This window comes from Erythrolamprus reginae, chromosome 6 (assembly GCF_031021105.1).
Source record: "Erythrolamprus reginae isolate rEryReg1 chromosome 6, rEryReg1.hap1, whole genome shotgun sequence".
In the NCBI taxonomy this organism is placed as follows: Eukaryota; Metazoa; Chordata; class Lepidosauria; order Squamata; family Dipsadidae; genus Erythrolamprus; species Erythrolamprus reginae.
In genome coordinates, this window is record NC_091955.1 from 60,669,929 (window position 1) to 60,691,348 (window position 21,420).

At 39.8% G+C, this 21,420-nt stretch overlaps 1 protein-coding gene across 15 annotated transcripts in view; it reads left to right on the plus strand.

Annotated features, from left to right (window-relative positions):
- Positions 1–21,420, plus strand: part of CNOT4 (CCR4-NOT transcription complex subunit 4) — an 82,791-nt gene that overhangs the window by 54,655 nt on the left and 6,716 nt on the right. For all 15 annotated transcript variants that reach the window (XM_070755938.1, XM_070755942.1, XM_070755936.1 and 12 more), the window contains 3 exons: positions 1,012–1,069; positions 2,436–2,685; positions 4,956–5,453. In XM_070755938.1, coding sequence (XP_070612039.1) covers positions 1,012–1,069; positions 2,436–2,685; positions 4,956–5,453 — 806 coding nt within the window. The remainder of the gene's footprint in view (positions 1–1,011; positions 1,070–2,435; positions 2,686–4,955; positions 5,454–21,420) is intronic.

Here is a 21,420-nt window from a genome sequence, read left to right on the forward strand (position 1 = left end):
CACAGATAAGGTTTAAATAATTAAAGAGGACAAGAAGCAATGAATGGAATTTATTTATTTATTTATTTATTTAATTAATTAATTTGACTTCTATGCCGCCCAATCCCAAAGGAGAATCAAGGAGATAAGCAACCTAGAACTAAGGAGAAATTTCCTGACAGTTAGAACAATTAATGAGTGGAGCAATTTGCCTCCAGAAGTTGTGAATGCACTAAGATTGGAAGTTTTTAAGAAGAGATTGGACAACGATTTGTCTAAAATGGTATAGGGCAGTGATGGCAAACCTATGGTACAGGTGCCACAGTTGGCACGCGGAGCCATATCTGCTGGCACATGAGCCGTTGCCCTAGCTCAGCTCCAACATGCATGTGTGTGCTGGCTAGCTGATTTTTGTCTTGCACAGAGGCTCCGGGAGGGCAATTTTGGCTTTCAGAGAGCCTCCGGGGTGGCGGTGGCGGGTGTTTTTACTTTCCCTCAGTTCCAGGAAAGCCTTTGGAGCCTGGGGAGGGTGAGACACAAGTCTATTGGGCCCACCAAAAGACCTCCAGTGGGCCTCCAGGAGGTGGGGAAAGCTTCTTTTTTCCCTCCTCAGGCATTGAATTATAGGTGTGGGCACTCATGCATGTGTGATAATGCGTGCACACGCTCTTTTGGCATGTGGAAAAAAAGGGTTCGCCATCACTGGTATAGGGCTCCTTGCCTGAACAGGGGTTGGAGCAGAAGACCTCCAATGTCCCTTCCGACTCAGTTATTCTGTTAATTTTGTGCAGGATATTTTGTAATTTTAAGGCAGAATATTTCTAATTGAATCTAATTGAATTTTTCATTAAGTAAACCTAATGGAATTCAAAAGTAAAGCAAACATGCAAATGGATATATAAAATAGTTATTAATAAACAAAACAACATTCACTTTAAGATAGTAAAAAATTAAATTTTACTTCCTATAATTTATTTCTAAACTAATTTTGTATCATTTTCCATTTGCTTAAGTACTGTTTCTTTTCTCTAGCTCTATTGACAAGCCATCAGATTCTCTCAGTATAGGAAATTGTGACAACTTACAACAGGTAAGTTTCTAAACAAGAGTGCTTAATTTTGTTAGTTGCATATTTTTGTAATTATAACTCATATGTGGCAAAGAGAGATCTGCCTGCTTGTAGGAATGTATAACTCTTTAATTTAAACTACCGTATTTTTCAGAGTATAAGATGCACTGGAGTATAAGACACACCTTAGTTTTTGAGGAGGAAAATAGGGAAAAGAATCTGCTTACAGATATTCATCTGGCTAGCATTCTTAGTCTGGTCAGTTTCAGCACATTATTTTATCCCCTGGTTAGGACTTTAAAAAAAAACCTTATCAGTACCCATGTTATGTATATAAACTACCATATTTTTCAGAATATAAGACGCACCTTAGTTTTGGGGGAGGAAAATAAGGAAACTGCTTACCAGGTTATTCATCTGGCTAGCGTACTTAGTCTGGTCAGCTTCAGCACATTATTTTATCCCCTGGTGAAGGGCTTAAAAAAAATTATTCTGAGAGAGTAACAATGAAAGAGCTTGCAAGCCAGTAAGAGCTGGGAACATCATTAGCACCTGGAAATAAACAGTCTGAGCAAGTAGAGCAATGGAAAAAACCATGCAAAGACTTAGGGCTTGGAAAACATTCTTTACAGAGAGTAACAATGAAAGAGCTTGCAAGCCAGTAAGAGCTGGGAACATTGTTAGCACCTGGTTAGGGCTGGAAAGAAACATTTGAAACAAGTAGAGAATGGTGGGAGGGAAACCCTGCAAAGACGGGGTTTGGAAAACTTTCTTAGCAGAGAGAAACAACGAAAGAGAAAGGTAAGAGCTGGGAAGATCGTTAGCAGCTAGTTAGGGCTGGAAAAAAGCTACATTCAAAGTATAAGACACACCCAAATTATCAGCCTCTTTTAGGGACGAAAAAGGTGGGTCTTATACTCCGAAAAATATAGTGATAGTAAATATGGTAAACTTTTTTCTCAGCTGCCAAATTTTGATTGATTGTTTGTAACTTTCAATTGGGCAAAACTGCATCATAGGACAATTTTTGAAGTTATATTCCTCAAATGGACAAACTTACAAAATAAATCCAAAATCCAGGACCTTTCTGTGGTATTGAAATTTGGCAAAGTTGTGACTGCATTAGTGCATTTCCAATACTCCCTGCCTGTTTCCCAAGAAAAGTACACGAGGAAGCCAGCAGCAAGTTGCAAGTCACTTGTTTTGTTTTGTTCTCCCATGGTCATTCCATTTTCTGTTTAGCTAATATATCTAAAACAATGATCCAATGGGTCACGGGTTATCTAGTATGTTGATAACATTATCCTCTCTAATATTTTTTTTTATTTGATGGTTGTAGCATAGTTTACAAAACTGAATTTTATTTTGCTTGATCTTTTCCTCTCAGATATCAAATAGCGACACACCATCACCACCTCCTGGTTTATCAAAATCCAATTCAGTCATCCCAATCAATTCATCCAATCACAGTGCACGTTCTCCATTTGAAGGAGCTATAACAGAGTCACAGTCCCTCTTCTCAGACAACTTTCGGCATCCCAACCCAATTCCAAGTGGACTCCCCCCGTTTCCCAGCTCCCCACAGACGTCTAGTGACTGGCCCATGGCACCAGAGCCACAGTCTCTCTTCACATCAGGTAATATAGAGTTGCTCTATGAGGGAGATTGGGTTTTCCCCCCCTAAATATGTTAAATAAAGATATTATAATGTATAGAAGAATAATTATTAATAAATCTTTGCACATTGTAATTTGAAATAGTAGTTTGGATTTTCACCTTTAAAATAAATCATGATTACTTATTAAAAGCCATGGTAATACAGTGGTACCTCTACTTAAGAACCTAATTCGTTCCGTGACCAGTTTCTTAAGTAGAAACGTTCTTAAGAAGAAGCAATTTTTCTCATAGGAATCAATATAAAAGCAAATAATGCGTGCAAACCCATTAGGAAAGAAATAAAGGCTCGAAATAAAAGCTCGGAATTTGGGTGGGAGGAGGAGGAGGAAGAAGAAGAGGAAGAGGAGAGTCACTGCCGAAGGAAGAAGGTGAGGTGAGGGGAATCAAAAAAATCCAAAACTTTTTTTTAAAAAAAGAGGGACTCTGAGGCGGCGAGAAGGAGCACGCACCTCCAATACCCGGCCTCCCATACACTGGCTGCTGCTGCCTCTTCCTTCCTATGCTGAAGGGCTCCCCTCTCCTTTCCCTCGCTTTGTAGCCGCCGCCTTTCCTTCGCTGTGGTGACTCCTCAGCTGCCCAGAGCGAAGGGAGTGTTTCTTTTCTCTGAGCACTGGCAGAAGTTTATTCCCTCTCCAAGCTCCCAGAGAAAGGAAAATGCTTCGTTCACTCTGGACTGCCAAAGCCTCCTTAAGCTCCATCGAAAGGTTCCTCTGGCAGAGCAGAAAAGCCCGAGATGGCCAGGATTAAAGGGGCAACGGCAGCAAACTGGCCGAGCCTTTGTGCCGCTCTCAAATTTCCTGGGAAATTTTTCTGGGCTTGGCTTCTTAAATAGAAAATGGTTCTTAAGAAGAGGCAAAAAAATCTTGAACACCCAGTTCTTATCTAGAAAAGTTCTTAAGTAGAGGTACCACTGTACTTTTGTAAATATTTTCTGTGTGGGTGATGATAAACTTTATTAAAGAAATGAACATTGCCTCTTACATTAACAGATACTTTCTTAAAATAAAATTTCACATCTTGTGAATGGATGTATAGTTTAACAGAAGGATCAGTTAGAATATTTTCCTTAAAAATAGGCCTGTGAGGGCGAACCTATTGCACACGTGCCACAGGTGACACGTGGAGTCATATCTGAGGCATGTGAGGCGTTGCCCTATGTCATCTCCAGTGCACACATGCCTGCTGGCCAGTTGAGTTTTGGCGTTCCAGAGGGCGAGGGAGACCAAAGATCACCTTGGCAGCATGCATGTTTTCGCCCTCCCCAGCCTTCAGGAAAGCCTCCAGAGCCTGTGGATGGTGAAAAACAGACCGAAGGGGCCTACCAGAAGTTCAGGAAAGCCTCCTGAAGCCTGGAGAGGACAAAAAATGGCCCAATGGGCCTACCGAAAGTACAGAGGCTTCAGTGAGGCCTGCACACATGCATGGGGAGACAAGGGGGGGGGGTTGGGGTTATGTGCACATGTGCGAGGGAGGGCACACACACTATTGTGCACACATGCACTCTTTTGGCACCCCGAGCAAAAAAAGATTTGCCATCATTATCATAGGCGTTGCTACCTGGCACTAATATATTTAAACATAAATCTCTGATTTTCTCTATATTATGGGTGTCAAACTCAATTGCATCATGTCATGTATCATGACATATTGCGACATTTTTTTCCTTTGCAGAGCTAGTGTGGGTCTTGCTTGTGTATAATGCATCTGGCCCATGGGCCAACAGTTTGACACCCTTGCTCTATATGAACAACATTGACAAATTGACAAATTGATGCATACATTTATTAGCATAGAGCAGGGGTAGGCAAAGTTGGCTCTTCTATGACTTGTGGACTTCAACTACCAGAATTCCTGAGCTAGCATGATTGGCTCAGGAATTTGAAGTCCACAAATCATAGAAGAGCCAACTTTGCCTACTCCTGGCTTAGAGGATTGATTTCAGGATACAGGTAGGAAATCAGTAGTCATATCATTTACCACTTTCAGCATCTGAGCAATAAGTCCTTGACTTACAACCAAATCTTTAATGATGGTTCAAAGTTACAGTGGCACCAAAAAAAAGTGACTTATGGTTTTTTTTCACACAACCATTGCAACATCCCATGAGGGTAAGAAAATAAATTTTAATTTAATTTATTAGACTTGTATGCCACCCCTCTCCAAAGATTTAAAAATTGTAAATAGTTTTATATCGGTGGATTGAGAAGGTACTTATCTCTCCTCTCTTCAGAAACCATCCCAGTATCCTCCTCTACAGACTGGCAGGCAGCATTTGGATTTGGTTCATCCAAACAGCAAGAAGATGACTTGGGATTTGATCCCTTTGATATCACCCGCAAAGCCTTAGCAGACCTGATTGAGAAGGAACTGTCAGTTCAGGATCAACCGTCTCTCTCACCAACATCTCTTCAGAATCCTTCCGCACACACTACAACTGCCAAAGGGTCAGGATCTGGATTTCTGCATCCTGCTGCGCCCGCAAATGCCAATTCTCTCAATAGCACATTTTCAGTCTTGCCACAGAGGTTCCCACAATTTCAACAGCATCGAGCAGTTTATAATTCCTTCAGTTTTCCAGGCCAAGCAACTCGCTATCCTTGGATGGCCTTCCCTCGCAATAACATCATGCACTTGAACCACACAGCAAATCCCTCTTCAAATAGTAATTTCTTGGACTTAAATCTCCCACCTCAACACAGCACAGGTCTAGGAGGGATTCCCATAGCAGGTAAGTGCCTTGAGTCAGGCAATACCTTTGAGCCATATCTTCAGCTTCTCTAATTCAGGATAATAAGAACGAATTGCGGGTGGGGTGGGGATTTATTTATTTATTTATCTATTTATCTATCTATTTATTTATTTATTTATTTATTTATTTTACTTGGTAGACCACCTCAATTAGAAAGATTCTAGGTGGTGCATAACTTGGAGAAAATTGTTTTCATCAAGCCTGTTAAAACATATTAAATTCCACAAAGTACAGTCAGAGGGTCACCTGCAATTGTGAAACTCATATTAAAATGAAATTATTTTCAAGATCTTCCAGAAAATAAGGAGGCTTTGAACTAACTGTACTGCTAGGTTAATTAAGCATGTTCCATAGTGGGGTGAGTATTACTTGAGAAGGCCTGCCTTCCAGCCCATGGGATGATGTTTGTTACTGAATAATGGTATAAGTGGCATACTGGGAACATGTCGTTTTACACTTCTGAAGATAAAAAATTAACTTTGAATTTAGCCTTCTAATTATGAGCTTTATAAGAAATGTGGAGTATTCCATGTCCAATAATTAATATTTTGCAAGTTTTATAATTTGCCTTGGCTTCTTAGTAATTCTGTATAATTGATTTTTATGTATAGTTTGATATATTTCAACATCTAAACATGTGCCCTGGCCTACTCATTACACCTGGAGAACATAATAGGAAATCAGTAGTCATATCATTTACCACTTTCGGCATCTGAACAATGAGATCTATATTTATGCTTTTTGAATGTATCTATGTTATATAATGTCTGTACTGTTCAGTTTGACATTTAACTATCCAGATTTTTATTTATATATCTTTTACCTTCCAAATTGCAGTGAAATTTTTGAAAGTAGAGAACATTCTAATTAACATACATGAAGAGGTACAATAGGCAAATCATGATTTTGTTGAACAAAATTTGGAAATCTTTAAATCATAATTCATAATGAAGCTTTTTTAAAAATAAATTTTGTGGGTAGCAATCACATTATGACATAGGAGTAATATGACTTGCAGATAACATTTTATGTGTTTCTAAACTATCATGAAAGTCTTGGTTTTCTTTCTGTATAAATAATTTTAAAATAACTAGAAAAATTAACATTTTTACTTGATATCATTTTATTAGCAATTGAAACTTAGCAAAAGTTTCAATTGTCCAGTATCTTTGTCTTCACTTGCTTTCTCTACAACAGGGGTGCTTAAATCTGGCCCTTGGGGCTGGCCTAGAAAAAGCAAAGGACTGGCCCACAGTGCCTCTGACAGCTAAAATGGGGTGGGATTGGCTTTGTATGCCCCCGCCTCCCATTTTCAGTCAGGACGGCCTCCTACAACATTCTGCCAGCCATGGGCCACCCCCAAGCTGGCCCATGGAATAGAACTACAGTTCTAATCCTGCCCTCAAAGAAATCCAGTTTGACACCTCTGGTCCACAAGTTCTTTGGTATTTAATTTAAGCTTTTAGACCACCTCATTTTTAAAAATCAGTATCTACAGTACATATAAAACATATATGGCTGTTAAAATGCCTGAGCTTTGAGATGTAAAAAAATCTAGCTAGAATAAATGATTTCAGAATTTTTTCCATATTTAACATATAAGCTGTCCAATTCAATTAAAAAGCACGCCGAAATCTTTTAAGGGGGAAAATAACAATAAAAAACGTAGAATAATCTAGTTTTATAAAGATGCACATCCTTAAACTAATTCATTGTTGAAGGACCTTTTGATTTTATGACAGCATTGAATCTTTTGGGGTAAAAGCCATCAGCATGGCGCATTTTGCCTTAGGAATCTTTGCCAAAATAAAGAGCAAAATCCTTGTAAAAGTGCTCCAAATCTGCCAGATTACAAAGGCCCTGTTTGGGTCATCCCACAGATTTTTAATTGGATTCAGGACTGGTAAAAGTTCCAAAACTTTAATCTTCTGGTAAAGCCATTCTTTTGTTGATTTGGAGGTAAGCGTTGGATCATTGTTCTGTTGAAAGATGAAATTCCTCTTCACTTTCAGCATTTTAGCAGAGGCCTGAATGTTTTGTGCCAACATTGACTAATATCTGGAAGTATTCCTAATTCTCTCCACCTTGATTAAAATCTCATTTCCATCTGAAGAAAAACGGCCCCAAAGTATAATGTTGCTACTGCCATGCTTCATTGTGGGTGATGCCAATGTTTTAGGCACCAAATATACCTTTGGGAATTATGGCCAACAAATTCAATCTTGGTCTCTCCAGATAATAATACATTTACCCACATGCTTTTGCCAGGCTGGATGTAAGTTTTGGAAAATGTAGCTGGGCTTGGATGTTTTTCTTTGTAAGAAAAGGCTTCATCTTGTCATCCTACTCCACAGCTCGGACATATGAAGAATTTGGGACATTGTTGTCAACATGTAGTATATAATCAATACTTACCAGAAAGCCCTGCAACTCCTTTAATGCTACCATAGGCTTCTTGGCAGTCTCAGATCAGTTTATTCTTTGTTTTCTCATCAGTTTGGAGCAAACGTGTCACTATTGTGCCATATTTGCCCTGCTTTTCAATGACTGTCCTCACTGTTTTCCATGGTACGTCCAATACCTTGGAAAATTTTTGTACCTTTCTCCTGACTGATACGTTCCAACTAAGAGCTTACAAAGCAACCTTTGATGCTTTGTAAGCTCTTTGCAGATCACAGCTGTTGCTAAGAGGCAACAGAGAAAATGTCAGAAAACTCTTACACCTAGAACAACTGGATTTTATGTGGGTTTGATCAGAGTCACTTTGACTGGTGGCAGGTATGTATTAACTACTATCAACTGCTAGTTGAATGGGGTGTGTAGACTTTTTATATCTATTGTATTTTATTCCAGTATCAAAAGTCTGTATAAACATTAAAATGAAGAGATTCGTGATTACCGAGTGATTGCTCATTTTAATGAGAACCCTGTCGTAATGAAAAATGATTTAGAAAGAAGGACTGTACCAAAAAATAAACACCAGCCTGAGTGGAATAAGCTGTGTCTCAGTGTCACTAGTGGTCTACTCTATTCAATCCTGAGCTGGGATATATCTCACTTCCAGTAATATTAAAGTTAAAGTTAGGAGAAAGATGCTCTTATGGGACAATATTCTGTATATTCAATTGATTCTCATTTGGACCTACAGAATTTATTGGACCATTATTCCTCAGTATAAAAGTATTATATTTAAGAAGCTTGGATAATTCTAAATAAATTTAGCAACATAAATTTACATGTACTCTGTATTTTAAAACTTCATTTTTATATCCATTGTACAACCATACTTTCATTTGCCACCTGCCCAAATATACAAATACAGTATATATGCAGTTTCCCCACACATTTAATCTTTCCCAAAATAAACTCTGTGTAATTATCTTCTGCAGTGCTATATTTTGTATTATCTAAGATAATTTGGAGATGACTGTCAGTCTTGAAGCTGTTAGAGTTGTATCCACTTCTGAATCAGGGTGTATTCTAGCATTTCAATAATTTGATGTTCTTTTCTCCTGTCTGGTGTACGTACACCAGACTTCTTTTATTTGTGCATTCATTCCTTCATTTGTGTGTTATTGTTTTAAAAAACCAATAAAATGTGATTTAATAGATACAAATCACTTAACTTTAAAAAGGTATTTCAATCTCTTTGTTATTTCCCCTGGTGTGAAATGTTAGAGATGCAGTTTTTTTAAAAATAGGCAAGCAAAGAATTGAAAATATTTTTTCGCTATTGTTCATTAAGAACTGTTCATATTTTTCTTTTTCTTGTAGAATGTAAACTATGTTACAGATTAAAAAAATTATGTCAAGATTATACAATCTTAGATTCCAGTTAAAGTGACAATTTAGTCATAATAAATTTGATTCTTCTACAAAAAGATGAGGAAAAGTGCCATTCTGATCTAGGATATTCTACTGCAGTGTTTCCCAACCTTTTTTGAGCCGCGGCACATTATTCATATTTTCAAAATCCTGGGGAACACTGAACGGGGGGGTGGGGGGGTGGCTAAAGAAAAGTTTTGACAAAAAAAAATCTTCCTCCATTTCGCTCTATTTCTCCCTCACGCTTTCTCTCTCTTCCTTCCTTCCCTTCTTTCTCTCTCTCCATCCCTCTTTCTTTCTTCCTCTCTTTTTTGTTCTCTTTCTCTCTCCCTCCTTCCCTCCCTATATGTCTTTCTCTCTCCCTTGCTCTCTCTGCCTCTCTTGCTATCTCTCTTTCATTCTCTTTCTTTCTTTCTTTCTTTCTTTCTCTCTTTCTCTCTCTCTCTGTCTCTCTTTCTCTGTCTCTCTTTCTCTCTCTCTTGCTAGCTCTCTTTCTCTCTCTTTCTCTTTCTCTCTCTCTCTGCCTCTCTTGCTATGTCTCTCTTGCTCTGTCTCTCTTTCTCTCTCTTCCTTTCTTCTCTGCGGAGGCCGGCGAAGGTTTTTCTTATTTTAAATGTTCCGGGTGGCAGGGGGATGCGGAGCCCGCACGCACACACCCCCGACATTCCAAATTCTGCCTCAGCTGTGAGAAGAACGCCTGCCCCGCCTGTCCTGCAGCCCTTTCGCTGACAGCCTGGGACAAAAGCGCTCCGTGAAGGGACTGCAAGAGGGCCCGGGCGGGCATTAGCAGCCGGATGAGGAGGACGAGAAGCCACAGATTTCCCCGCAGTTCAAAAGGAGGCAAGAGGTGGCCTGGATGAAATTGCGGGGAAATCATGGGGTGAAGCGAAAGCCAGGGCGGGAGAGAAGCGCGGGGGTGGGGAAGGAGGAGAGCCCCTCAGCGCTTCCCCTCCGCCAAGCTGCCTGCTTGTCCTCGCGCCTCGTTGCTACCTCATGCTGCTCCCACCATGGCTGCGTGCGGTTCCGGTGCCCCTGGCTGAAGGTCGTCCTGTGGCTGGTCTTTGGCTTTACGGTTGCTTTCTGGTTCCCTCTCCTCCCTCCGCCTGTGTCTACCGCCAGCGCCTCATTCCTCGGAGCTGCCGCTTCCTTCCAGGCAGCCCAGCCACGCTGCCGTAGAAAGTGCAGAGGTTATTGCCGCCACCTCTGCCTCCACTCAGGGAGCCACCGTGGTCACCGCGCCTTTTCCTCTCCCTCAGCTCAACCACGGTGGCTCCCTGAGTGGAGGCAGAAGCGGTGGCAATAACCTCTGTGCTTTCTACGGCAGCGTGGCTGAGCTGGACGGAGGGAAGCGGCAGCTCCCACTCGAGGAACCCACGGCAACGGGCGACGGCTTGGTGGGAGGCGACGGCGGGAGACACAGGCGGTGGGAGGAGAGGGAACCAGGAAGCGACTGTGAAGCCCAAGACCATCCACAGGATGACACTCAGGCAGGGGCGCCGGCAGCGCCCCGCCCAGCTTGAGCTTCTCGCGGCACACCTGGCCATGTCTCGCGGCACACTACTGTGCCGCGGCACACCGGTTGGGAAACGCTGTTCTACTGTAATTTAATGCCATTAATGCATGTTTGACCACATTTATTCCAGGTTAGACATGGCTATTTTTGTTCACCAGAGAATTCATTTTCCTTGGATTTATGCTAATTTATACTAGAAAGGGTGAAACTATTGGACAATAGACTATTTAATTCTATCTTTTTAAGGGCAGTTGTATCATTAGCTCCAATTCAAGTTTATCATAAAAATCTAATTTTACATTTTGTAATATATCAAACGTGACTTTATGTTGAAAGTAGATTTTTTTTCTATAGGAACAACATTATAGAGGATTTTAAAAAAATTCTTACAGACTATATGAGCTCCTAGCATGCTTTACTCTTTACTCTTTTACATAGTATTCATACCTCAGCTAAAAGTTTTCAAAAAAGTTAAAAAATAACTCAAATTAATTACCATAAGTTACATTTTATTAATTTTAGTAAGTTAATTAAACATTTATTTATTTAAATTTCAGTAATGTGTACTTTACATTTATGGCTTTGTTGGTCCATACAGTTCCAGGTCCGTCACTCTAAGGGATGAATCTACATAAACAGCATACTTTTATTTACTTTGAGCAACTGTTCTCTACTTAATCTTCCTTTTTCTTTCCTGTCTTTTCCCTTTCTTTGCCCATTTTATTTCCAAGTTGTCTAGTTCTCCTGTGAAATTTTTTTACAGCTAAATAAAAGTACTATATGATCAAAATGTTTCTGCAATGGTGTAGCAAAATCAGATTTTTTTTCCTCTCCATTTTAATACTACAGTGATCCCCCGTTTATTGCGTCCCCAACCATTGCGAACAGGGTACTTCGCTATTTTTCAACCCGGAAGTCAAAAATACCATCTACGCATGCGTGCCGGGCACGCATGCGTAGATGGCAGCGGCTTCCCTGGGTCTTCCCCCTCTTGCTGGCGTCAGCGAGGAGTTTCCCCACCGCCCACGCAAACTCCTCGCTGCCGCCCGCCCTTCGCCCGCCCACGCCGTTCATTCTCGCCGCTTTTGAGCTAAATCCGGGAGCGAATTCGCTCCCGGATTTAGCTCAAAACCGCCGATAGCAAGCGGCAAGGAACGGCTTGTCTCGGCGCTTTCGAGCTGACAGCTCGAAAGCGCCGAGACAAGCCGTTCCTTGCCGCTTGGTATCGCCGGTTTTGAGCTGAAAACCGCTGGTTTTCAGCTCAAAACCGCCGATAGCAAGCGGCAAGGAACGGCTTGTCTCGGCGCTTTCGAGCTGACAGCTCGAAAGCGCCGAGACAAGGCGTTCCTTGCCGCTTGCTATCGGCGGTTTTGAGCTGAGTCCGGAAGCGAATTCGCTTCCGGACTCAGCTCAAAACCGGCGATACCAAGCGCCCCCCGGACCCCCAACCCGGGTTTGGGGGGCTGCTAGGAAGCCCTCCATGCCGGCGGCAAACAGCCGCCCCGCCCCCAATCTTCGGCTCCTCGCTAGCGCTGTGGGAGTAAAAACACCGTCTGCACATGCGCAGACGGTGTTTTTACTTCCGCATCGCTACTTCGCGAAAACCCGCTCGTTGCGGGGGCTCCTGGAACGGAACCCTCGCAACGAGCGGGGGATCACTGTATTGCCAAACCTGTCTGCCTACCTAATATCCTGTTTAGGGACATGAAAAAAGATGATCTGATCGCTAAGAGTTGACACAAAGTTGATGGGACCTAATCAAATGGCTATCTACATGGTAACTAAATAGACCCTTTAGCAATGTTCAGAACTGAAAGCTGGCAGTTTTGTACTTGGCACAATATTCAGAACTAAGAAGTGGCATTCTTGTATTTCACACAAATTTCCAAAGCTCGTATTAGAAATCTCTGCTGCTGTATCTCTTAACACTGTAATTGCAAAACAAACTCAACTTTTTATTGTCCAATTTCTAATAATCAAAGCCACAAATTGTAGTTGCATTTTTTTCCTGTTTCATAAAAAGTCTACAAAGGGTTTCCAGGTAACTATAAATCTAGATACTGTTTTTTTTCTCTAATCAAAACAGTTAATTTAGCCATCTTTGCACCTCCTGGATCCTGAAATCTTTTGAATTAATTCACTTATTTGTGAATCTTCTAATTTAATTCACATATTTGTTTTGGGGGGGGTTTATATGTCCACCAAACAAAATAAAATGTCCCTTCATATGATTTCCAGCTATTCAAAATACCTTTATATATTATAGATGAAAGATATCAATGATGCATTATTTTATAAAAATTCTCTTTACGAATAGAACATAATGTAAATTTCAATCCTTTCAGTCGCATATTTCCTACTTGACCATTTGTTTATTATAAACAACATTTTAGCCTATTTTGTCATTTGTTTTTCTTGTCTCATATTTCAACAAAAGTGTATATAATTTAACAATAACATGTTCATAATTAGTACATAATTCTGTTTCAAACTCACTCAGAAATAATTTGTTTTTGAGGAGGAGCTTGATGTTTTCAATCCATGCTGTTAGCAATGCCTGAAAATATATTTTATGCAACTGGGGTTTTCCAAAAGGAACACTTGTCTTCTTTTAAATCTTCCTCTGCTTGCCCAAGAATTCCTGACATTCTGGACTTTGGTTTGGCTTCTGCACTAAATGTAAGTAGGAGAGAAAAAGCAATAAGTAAAATCCATACTGTAATCGTCAGCAGCTGTAATTATATAAGTTGGAGAAATCATCAATATTTCATTAGCTCACTCTTCCCATTGAGTCTATTTAGCTATTAGCTGTGTGGAGCCTTGAATGTTACCCTGTTTCCCCGATAGTAAGACACCCCCGATTGTAAGACGTATCGGGGATTTCAGGGGGGTCGGCTAATATAAGCCGTACCCCGAAAGTAAGACATATGTCTTACTTTCGTGGAAACACGGGGGGTATTTCCGCCTCCCTCTCATCTAGCTGCGCGCCGCCTCCTGCCCACGTCCGCACCGTCCCCCTCTCCATACGTCGCCGCGCCGTCTCCTGCACTTGTCACTGCCGCCTCTGCAAATTTACTTGGGCACGTCCCTACTCCAAAGAAACCTCCCCCCCCCCCCGCCCGTCACAGAAGGTAAAATGCATGTACACTAAAAAAACACATTTTACACAGTTTTTTTAGCTGTCAGTGCCCCTTTAACAATATAAGACATACCCCGAAAGTAAGACATAGTGGGGCTTTTGGGGATAAAAAGAAAGTAAGACACTGTCTTACTTTCGGGGAAACACGGTAGCAGATATTAGGCAACATGTAATTCATTACTTCTTTATCATGACTGACTCTAAAGGAAAGGCACTATCTTATCCGTCAGATTGCCTAGTGTGATTATTAGATATTCAAGGTCTGGGGTGTATTAGATACTACATTGACATAGTGCTGAACATTATGTAGTGTCATCATTTATACAGAGAAGCTTGCCAGAATAAAGCATCAGACTTGCATATTCATCTGTTTATTTTTTCTAGGCAGAGGATTTTGACTATGTGTTATATAAATATGTAAAATTATACCACAGTACTTTAAAGCAGTGATTTTCAACCTTTTTTGAGCTGCGGCACATTTTTTTACATATACAAAATCATGGGGCACATTGAGCGAGGGGGGGGAGAGTGGGGGGGGCTAAAAAAAAGTTTGGCCAAAAAAATTATCTCTCTCTTCCTCCCTTTCACTCTATTTCTCTCCCTCTTTCTCTCTCTTCCTTCCTTCCTCTCTCTCCATCCCTTTCTTTCTTCCTTCCTCTCTCTCTCCATCCCTTTCTTTCTCTCTTCCTTCCTTCCTCTCTCTCTCCATCCCTTTCTTTCTCTCTTCCTTCCTTCCTCTTTTTTGCTCTTTCTATCTCTCCCTCCTTCCCTGCCTTTCTTTCTCTCTCTCTCTTTCTCTCTCTCTCTCTTGCTTTTTTTCTCTTGCTGAGCTTCGCGGCACACCTGACCATGTCTCGCGGCACACTAGTGTGCCCCGGCACACTGGTTGAAAAACACTGCTTTAAAGTATATAATTTCATTGATGTTTTTACAATTTCAAAAACTAGCACTCAAACATTGCACAGATACAAGCTAAATTCCAGTTCAAGAGACCAACACACTCATTACTCATTTTCTACCATTCATCCTCAGGGCAAGTATTTATTTGCTGGATCATTTGCTGGCCAATTGATGCATGTAACTCTAAATGTTAATAAGTCTCATTGCTCTGGAAAACTTACATATCAATAGAAATGTTAAAGTTCATTTAGCAGGTTGACAACACAGTTAAATGCCAGTACCTGCACAAGCTCTAAATGTTATTTATAGTATCCAAAAAATGAATATTTTAAATTCACTTTATTTGTTTTTGAATGAATTAAAGCTGCCTGCTCATACTTACCTACAGAGTATAGCCTTTAAAATTTAGAAATAATAAAATGTATATGAAATCATTCAGTTTGAATCAGGAGAAACTCAAAAACTGCAGGGAGACACGATAGATAAACTAAAATCTTGACTTCATATCCCTTATATTACATTGTGTCAAGGTTCTTTCCTTTAGCTGATTCAGAATCGACACAGCTTAATAAGAATTCTTATTACACACTAGATTAAAGACACTTTTTATTTTTGACAGTTGATTGTCCAAATGAGAATGAAGCTTTTTATATTCTCTACAGATTATACCTGGTGCTTCTCTTCCTGCCTTAACCACAAGTTAATGAATACCTTGCTTTGTATTTTTCATTCTTGGTGCTAGGTGGATTAGTTATTGATATAGCCAACATTCTTGCGTAGGGAATACCAGCTTCCAATATATCTCCCATACTGTTCTTTTACAGCAATCATTAATTATTTTTCGATCGTAGGTATCTCACATCTTTGTAATGCATGTGGATTGCATTAAATAACTCATTTTACCCGAGTTTACAGAATGTGGATTTGAGAGTATTAAATACTAAAATTGTTGAATTTAGGGTCTTACAGTGGGAACCTACAATTGCATTAATATAAGCTGTGCTGGGTTAATTGCTAAACAAATCCAATTTTATATGAAATTCAAAAGATGTTAATCTTGTCTTCATAATGTTAGTATAATTTTTAACGAATATTTTTGGTTTTAGTTGTGTGGTTTACTTTCATAGAGGAAGCACCAAGGTTTTGTTTGGAGTAAGGTCAAAATGTCTTATATCTTTATCAAAAAAATGTACAATAGAACTAAACATATGATAATGTTTCTCACACATTTCATACCAACCAAGTCTCATTATGTCCAGCTTTGATTCCTATTAGCAAGCACTTATGGAGGAAATGAAAAATATTGAAGTTAGGCCTCATTTACATTTAAGCCTCATATAGATAAAGCATTTCCTTCACTATAAGCTCCAGTTTCATAGTACAGTGATACCTTGTCTTACAAACACCTCTTCATATGAACTTTTCGAGATACGAACCCGGCGTTTAAGATTTATTTGCCTCTTCTTAAGAACCATTTTCACCTTACAAACCCGAGCCTGGGTTTGTGGGCTCTCTTATTGCCGCAGGGATTCCCCTGCCTTGTGACTGCCACCGCCTGGATTTCCCATTTCCTTACCGCCCCCGCCGGGATTCCCCGCCTCCTTTTGCTTGCACCTGCAGTCCCAAGGCGGGGAACACCGGAGCTGCCCCATTTCCCTGCCACTTTACGCTTTAGCCCTCTGCTTTCTCTGCTCCCAGCAGCCGCCCCATCCCGCTGCCAAAATTCCCCCAGCCTACCGCTTCCTTTGCCCCATCTTGCTGCCAAAATCACCTCTCCAAAAGCTTCCTGCACTGCCCCAAATCGCTCCCAAAATCACCTCTCCAAAAGCTTCCTGCACTGCCCCAAATCGCTCCCAAAATCACCTCTCCAAAAGCTTCCTGCACTGCCCCAAATCGCTCCCAAAATCACCTCTCCAAAAGCTTCCTGCACTGCCCCAAATCGCTTCCAAAGTCTTCCAAAATTACCTCTCCTTTCAAAATCCCTCGTTTCTCCTTGTTGCCTTTCTTCCCTCCATTTGCCTTCATTAGGACCTCCATTTGGGGTGGCATAGTAAGTGTTTGCCCCGTTTCTCCTTGCTGCCTTTCTTCAATCTATTTGCCTTCGTTAGGACCTCCATTTGGGGTGACATAGTAAGTGTTTGCCCCATTTCTCCTTGCTGCCTTTCTTCAATCCATTTGCCTTCATTAGGACCTTGATTTGGGGTGGCATAGGAAGCTGTTGGAGGGGTGATTTTTGGAGTGATTTGGGGTGGTGTAGGAAGCATTTGAAGGGGTGATTTTTGGAGTGATTTAAGGTGACAAGGAAGCATTGGAACAGGTGATTTTAGGAGTGATTTGGGGTGGAGTAGGAAGCATTTGAAGGGGTGATTTTTGGAGTGATTTGGGGTGGCGTAGGAAGCATTTGAAGGGGTGATTTTAGGAGTGATTTTGGGCTGGCATAGGAAGGTTTTGGTGGCGTGATTTTAGGAGCGATTTGGGGTGGCATCTGGCGTGGTGATTTTGGGAGTAATTTGGGGTGCCGTAGGAAGCATCTGGAGGGATGATTTTGGGAGCAATTTGGGGCAGCGTTAGCCTTCGTTAGGACCTCCATGCCTCACTGTCCGTCTCCACTCCACTAGCCTTCACTTTGTCCGCCTGCCACTTTTTTTTTTAAGCCTTAAAATTTGGATTTTCCTAATGGGTTTGCATGCATTATTTGCTTTTACATTGATTCCTATGGGAAATATTGTTTCATCTTACAAACTTTTCTACTTACAAAACTCCTCCCAGAACGAATTAAGTTCGTAAGACGAGGTATCACTGTAGTTTTGGGAAGTTCAGGCTACTGATAAGAATGACTGCAAAGAAAGTTTAATTAAAAAAAATCTCCATGACTTTTTCTTCTATAGCTCTTGGAATACTTGCCTTTAATACTTGCCCTCAGGTTCCTTCTAGGCTTTAAACACAAAAAGTTGATACAGATAAATATATGTTTGTATACATGCATATACTAACTTTGGTGTCATATATATCTTTAACTTTCACTCTACATCTGAAGACTACAGACAGCAATATTCTTAATATTTTAGATGTTGATATCTTTTACCATTTAGGCCCTTATCACTTTAATCAAATAGAGAATTCAAAGACTACCTGGGAAATACTCTTTTTGTTAGGTGACCGAATAGTTCAGAAGGGAAATGAATGCAAATTATCAATGCACTAGGAATGTCAAAAAGAGCCATCACTATTAGATGATGTTCACAGCAATAGTGCAAAAATGTTTTAAGATCAAAATATCTTTAAATTCTGATGCTTTTATGTACATCTGTGATGAAATTAATCAGGAATTGTTTTTATGAAAAATGCATTTTTCTTTCTTATCATGACACAAATGCATATTTTAGCATTCAGGAAGAGATATAGACTGCATTTTTAGAATGTATATAAAGTTTAAAGCAATTGTTTTCAGATCAGTTCAATTAATTAGCTGTGATGTCATTAGGTGCTGAACCATCTTCAATTGATTTAATTGTAGTGAACATTGACAGGTGTTTTTGCCATTATTTGGTATATGCCAAAAAGAATAAGCAGTGTTTCAAAATTTTGTTCATTGTCTTTTTGTTTTGTCCTTGCTCTTTGGTGTGTAATTATTCATCATATTTATATAGCTACTCATCTGACAAAATGTGACTGGCCGTCGCACAATAAAAAATATAAAAGCAATCAATAAAATGATTATTACAATTTTTAAAAGTCAAAGAGAGAGTTACAGATATTAACAACAGTGAAACCAACTCAACAACTCACTCCCCTTGGGGCCACTGAACCTAATAGCACGGTTAATCTTGGGAAATTTGTGAAAAATTAACTGTGATGAAGCCTGTCTAACCTCAGGGGAATGATGTTCCATAAGGTGGGTGCCATGCAAGAGCAGCCCCCATGTCCAGAATCCTACAAGATGTAGCTCTTTAGTAGACAGGACTTCAGTGTACCTCTTCGCTGGACTTGATGGGAATTATGTAATTGGGAAGAAGCAGTCCCACAAATAACCAAGCCCCATGCCATTAGGAGCTTTAAAGTTGAAAACCAGCACTTTGAATTAGACCTGGAAGAAAACTGGCAACTAAATGCAGCTCACGGAGCAAACATGTAACATATTCCATTCCATGGGGACACATAAGTTCCCTGGTCACTGCATTCTGTACTAGCTGAAGCTTCTGAGTATTCTTCAAGGGGAGTCCCACATAAAACACATTGCTATAATCCCTTTGGGAGGTTACCAGGGCATGAGTGACTGAGCAGAACCTCCTAATCTAGGAACAAGAAACAACTGGTGCACAATATGAAGCTGTGTGAACATCCTATTAGCCATGACTGCCATCTGCTCTTTGAGTAGGAGTTGAGTCTAGAAGAACCCCGAGTTATTAGATTTAGTTATTAGATCTCTTAATTTAACCTTGATTCCATCTCGTTAGCAGAATGGATGGTGGTGGGGAATCAGATAATATGTTAAAGCATTTATTTCTAATATATGTTTTTCACTAAGTTTAAAAAAAGTAAAAATTAAATTATGAAATATCCTTTAAGAAATATTGTGAAAATAATTAACATATTTTGTATATTCTGAAATCCTATCCATTTAATTTTCACCATTGTATTCTGTGTAGGCACCTTCTATATGATTCTAAATTAAAGTCATTGAAAAGATTAAACTAGTAATTACCTCACTGAAGGTGGTCAATGCTAAGATTTGTTTTTGCTTATCTTTCCCAACTGTTCCAATAAAATGGGAATGGCTACTCTGAGTGCCTGATGTATGTATATTTGTATAACGTACAATCAATGTATTGTAATATAATTAATATAATATATAATCATAATAATGCTTGTGTCGCATCACTAGATTATTGGCACAAATATTTTGATGATTGATGATTTATTATTTAGATTTGTATGCCGCCCCTCTCCGCAGACTCTGGGCGTTCCTTGTGAAGAAAGAATTGTATACATACAAACTGGACTTTTCTCTCTGACACCTAGTTTTATGTAGGATTTCCTCTTCCCTCTTATTTGGAAGGAAGCTTGAATTAGGAATCTACGTGCATATTCTAGATTTGCGTCTTTAGGAGCTTGAAGATACTCTGTTCTATCACATATGGTTAATAAAGAAAAGTTTTCAAGCAATAAATCAGTTATGCCCAGAATAATCTCTAAGTGAATATAGAATTAATGTCAGCTAATCAACAGTTTTCCATTATTAAGGTCAATATGCTTCAATTAAAATGTCTTTTCTGGTACATTTATATACAAATACATTTGCATACATAGATGTTTAGTCCCCCTTCCTCCTCTGCGGTGAAATGTACCATATGTAGTTGTTATATTCTATACTGTTTGTTTGTTTGTTTGTTGGTTGGTTGGTTGGTTGGTTGGTTGGTTGGTTGGTTGGTTGGTTGGTTGGTTGGTTGGTTGGTTGGTTGGTTCGTTCGTTCGTTCGTTTGTTCATTCAATTTTTATGCCGCCCTTCTCCTTAGACTCAGGGCGGCTTACAACATGCTAGCAATAGCAGTTTTTAACAGAGCCAGCATATTGCCCCCACAATCCGGGTTCTCATTTTACCCACCTCGGAAGGATGGAAGGCTGAGTCAACCTTGAGCCGGTGATGAGATTTGAACCGCTGACCTTCAGATCTCCAGTCAGCTTCAGTGGCCTGCAGTATAGCACTCTACCTGCTGCGCCACCCCAGCTCAGGGTTGTTGAAATACCTGTAAAATATGCCGTTCTAGTCTTCAGGAGCATATCAAAGCTTGAATATTTAAATGTTGTATCTAGTTAGTTGCTAAAAAAGAAATAATTTGTCCAATTTTTTAGTCAAGCAAAAATTGATGCCACAATAAGAAATATTTTTAGGTAACAGTTTTTTTCTCTTTCTCTTTTTGATTGAAAGAATCAAGGATATAGGTAGTTGTCGACTTACAAGGGAACAAATCTACATTTGTTTAGTGACCATTCAAAGTTACAAAGACACTTAAAAAGTGACTTAAACTGTTTTTCACAACCACATCCCCATTGTCACGCGATCAAAATTTGGACACTTGGCAACTGGCATGTATTTATAATGATTACATATTCCTAGGGTCATATGATCTGTAATGAGGACAGATTCCCAGGGTTATTTATAAAGATTACCAATTCACAGGTCATGCCACTTTCTGACAAGCAATGAGGAAGCCAGATTCAATTAACTTAAGAACTGCAGTGATTCGCTTAATAAATGTGGCAAGAAAGCTCGTAAAATGGGGCAAAATTCACTTAACAATTGTGTTGCTTAACAGTAGAAATTTGGGGCTCAGTTGTTATAAATCAAGGACTATCATTTATGTTATCAGGGCTTTAAGAGGACTTATTACTTTCATTACACCTGTACCTTTTAATTTCAGTAATGTAGAATGAATGTATTAAAATCTAATTCTTTTATTTTAATGTTTATAGAACATTTATAGAACAACCCTGAAATATTACTTGTTATGAATTCATCTGTCATAAGAATTAGTTTGCTGGTCGGTTTTACTAGACTTTCGTTAATA